General features: G+C 39.4%; 1 protein-coding gene across 1 annotated transcript; it reads left to right on the forward strand.

Moving 5' to 3' along the window:
- Nucleotides 1–289: 289 nt before the first annotated feature.
- LOC130644946 (uncharacterized) lies at nt 290–2,764 on the forward strand. The gene is made up of 2 exons (XM_057450747.1): nt 290–1,921; nt 2,643–2,764. Exon 1 carries the CDS (start codon nt 635–637, stop codon nt 1,802–1,804), a length of 1,170 nt encoding a protein of 389 aa, XP_057306730.1. The 5' UTR covers nt 290–634; the 3' UTR covers nt 1,805–1,921; nt 2,643–2,764.
- The last annotated feature ends 706 nt before the right edge of the window (nt 2,765–3,470 follow it).

Consider the following 3,470-nt stretch of genomic DNA (forward strand, 5'->3'; position numbering starts at 1 on the left):
GTTGTTGATTTGTATCCTGTTGTGTTTGTGCAATGTTCTGTGTCAACACTTTACAATACTTCAAGTGCTGTACCAAACCTCTATATGTTTTAAACTTTCGGTGACATTTCATACATGGAAAAGTCTCTTGACTCTGCTCAACACTATCAATTCTTGAATTCGATGACGATGGTTGCTTATGACCTCTTTTAACCATTTTTATCCAATAAACTGTGAAAATGATGTTTCGTCGTTACTTCAATTAATTCTTCGCGTTTTTTGTTCCGATCAATCGGCATTGGAGACCTTTCCCAATCTTCTGCGCAAGCAGAGTATGAGAGCGAAGCTCGATAACCCAAAATCCTCAGCAGTTCATTTCCCAAATCTTACTGAAGGTGAAGGACGTGTGCGATTTGTTGGTGTTTGCGATTGGTAAACTTCAGCTATGCTAATCCGTTTTTAATTCTTTTTCTATAGCTAGCTATATTTTATTATTTTTCCATAAGTAGTAGAGAATTATATTTATTCCTTCTCTTATATAATTTTATTTATTTACTTACTGCTATAGATCTAAAATTTATGGTGAGCTGCAATCAAAATAGCAGACACCTCAGCTCCAAAAGAAGGTGGTGAACCCATAGTGTTAGAAACTCCAATGGATTTTTTAACTAAGCTCCTTCCAGCCATGCAACAACAGCAGCTGGAAGCAATCACAGCCCTAGGAGAAAAATTTTCTACTTCCTTGAACAGCCTCCGAGCCGATGTTTTAAACAATGATAATAACTTCCATGTGGACCGCAGTGGAGACAATTCTCCTGGTCTAAGTCATGGTGCAGATAAACAAAATGAAGCAAATGCTTCCATATCTGCAGATCACCCTAGAGGAAGGAAAAGATCCAGGTCTTCATCAGCAGAAACTTGCCTCAGTCATGTAGAATCTAGTTCTTCTACTAGGAGGCCTAGTAAAAAAGATGTTGATGCCATAAGTACATCAGCATCCAACCAATTGTATGATGGTTTAATGAATGAAATGCTGGGGCAAGAAGACAACCAGTTAGAGGACCCAGACCAAGATGTCTGGTCTGACCTCATCAAAGAGTATAACGATGAGGACTCCTTTGGCACAGAAGTAGCTCCACCTTTAGCATCTATGGCTAAACTCATGTGGTCGAAGAAACTTACCAATGAAAAATTGAAAGGCAGACTAGAAAAAGTCCAAATTCCCACGAATTGCCGTTTTTTGTCTGTAAAGAGCTGCAATAAACCTATATGGGCCAAGGCAGACAGCAAAAGATCAAATGATCTGGTATTGCAGAAACTGCAAACCACTGTTTCGAAAAGCCAAGTGCATATCTTACAATTGGCAGACCAAATTATTAAGGCACCCAAACAAGGAAACCTTATTGTAATAGAACCATCCATTTTATTAAATTTGGCTAAAGATGCTCTTTGTCTAATCGGTAACGCCAACCAGCAGCTAAATCAGTATCGAAGAGTCGGATTAATCGGTGCAATGCCTCACCTAAAAGGATTGGCAAAGGATGTGTCTGAAGAAGACTTGTTGCTGTTTGGAGATGATTTGGACAAAAGAATCCAATCATTGCAAGATGAGGAGGAAACTAGTAAAGTGCTCTCACGACCATCTACACCATATTCAAAAAATAATTTTAAAAATTACAAACAGCCATCCTCCAGTTATTCCTCCTCTGCAAAGTATAACCAGTCAAAAAACGAGAAGACCTTCTCAAAAGATCGAAACCACTCCCTGAGAAGGTACACTCAAACCCTGAAGTACAAAGGGTACAAAGGGAGAAAACAATGGTAGGTAAAGACCTTGTTGTTGCTGACCTTAAGTTAGCAGTTAATTGCACTGGGAGGTCGATTGATCCCTATCATCCAAATGTGAAAGATGTGTTAATACACCTTACTGAATTATTCAAAGGTGGGTCTGGATATAGTGTTTTATGTACAACTAGAAGTGCTATTGCTTCAGTTGTTTCAATCAGTGGTTACAGTTCTCTTTCAGAGCATCCATTGATAAGTCGTTTTATAAAAGGAGTTTTTAATATAAGACCAAGTACCCCCAAATACTCTTTAATATGGGATACAAATGTTCTTTTGACTTATTTAAAGTCTCTTAGTCCTAACAAAGATTTATCCTTTAAGGATATTAACATCAAGCTGGCTTGTCTCCTTACTATTTTAGCAGGTCAAAGAGTTCACAGTGTCCATAATATATCTGTTCCGTATATAGATTTGACAGACGATGTGATGCTATGTCACTTACCTGGCTTGCTTAAAACAACACGGCCTAAAAAGACTGATAGGACCTTGATGTACAGGGCATTCCCTTCTGACCCAGATTTATGCCCACTCCAATGTACCAAAGCCTACCTGTCAAAAAGAGAACAATTGATATCTAAGGAAATTGCTCCGCTTTTTGTAACTTTTGGGAAACCTCATCATGCTGCCTCTAAGGATACACTATCAAGATGGATAAAATCAGCTATGACCTCAGCCGGTATTGATACCAGTGTTTTTTCCCCAGGCAGCTGTCGTTCAGCCTCTGGGAGTAAAGCAAAAATTACCGGGGTACCTCTAGATGTCATTATAAAGTATGGCACTTGGAGTAGGGATTCTACCTTTTATCGTTATTATTGTAGAGATGTTATTGGTAGTGTGACAAGTCTTCATGATCTTGGTGCCTCGCTCTTGGACTCAGTTATGGAAGCGACAAGTCATGAATCTTAGTTTGCGTTCTTTTTAACATTTACATACTGATTGTCTCTTTAATAATAGCCGTATTCCGTCTGTCTGTCTCTGCGCGGATCCCCCGCTGAGTTAAAAAATCATGCTACGGAAACACGAATATCAAATGCGATATATTTTTATCCACTTTGTTGCGAACCCGTGGATTTTTCCACGGGCTAACGGCTAGTCTCTTTAATAATAGCCGTATTTTGTCGGTCTGTCTGCGAGAAAAACGTCGTATTACGGAAGCACGAAATACGTGATATAAAGGACGGGCGACCCCGTGGATTTTTCCACGGGTTAACGGCTAGTAACATTATATTGTTAAAAGAAGTTTGCTCAGTTATTCAAATTTTCTTTATCTTATCCTTCTCACCCTTTGTTTTGTTTTCACCACACTCGCTGGCCGCGTTTATGCTTTGAAGTCTCATACTCTGCTTGCGCAGAAGATTGGGAAATAAAATTGAAGGATTAATCGAGTACTTACGTATGATGATTGATCCAGATTTTATTTTCCAAATCTTCTGCGTAAGCATGAGGGTGCCCTGCCCTCCCTGCCCTATGCCTTTTTGGCTTTAGCAGGTACACTCGGCCAGCGAGTCACGTTCTGTCTTCAAAGTAGGATTTTGGGTTATCGAGCTTCGCTCTCACCCTCATGCTTACGCAGAAGATTTGGAAAATAAAATCTGGATCAATCATCATACGTAAGTACTCGATTAATCCTTCAATTTCAGGTAAAT

The sequence above is a fragment of the Hydractinia symbiolongicarpus genome, chromosome 5 (genome assembly GCF_029227915.1).
Source record: "Hydractinia symbiolongicarpus strain clone_291-10 chromosome 5, HSymV2.1, whole genome shotgun sequence".
Taxonomy (NCBI): Eukaryota; Metazoa; Cnidaria; class Hydrozoa; order Anthoathecata; family Hydractiniidae; genus Hydractinia; species Hydractinia symbiolongicarpus.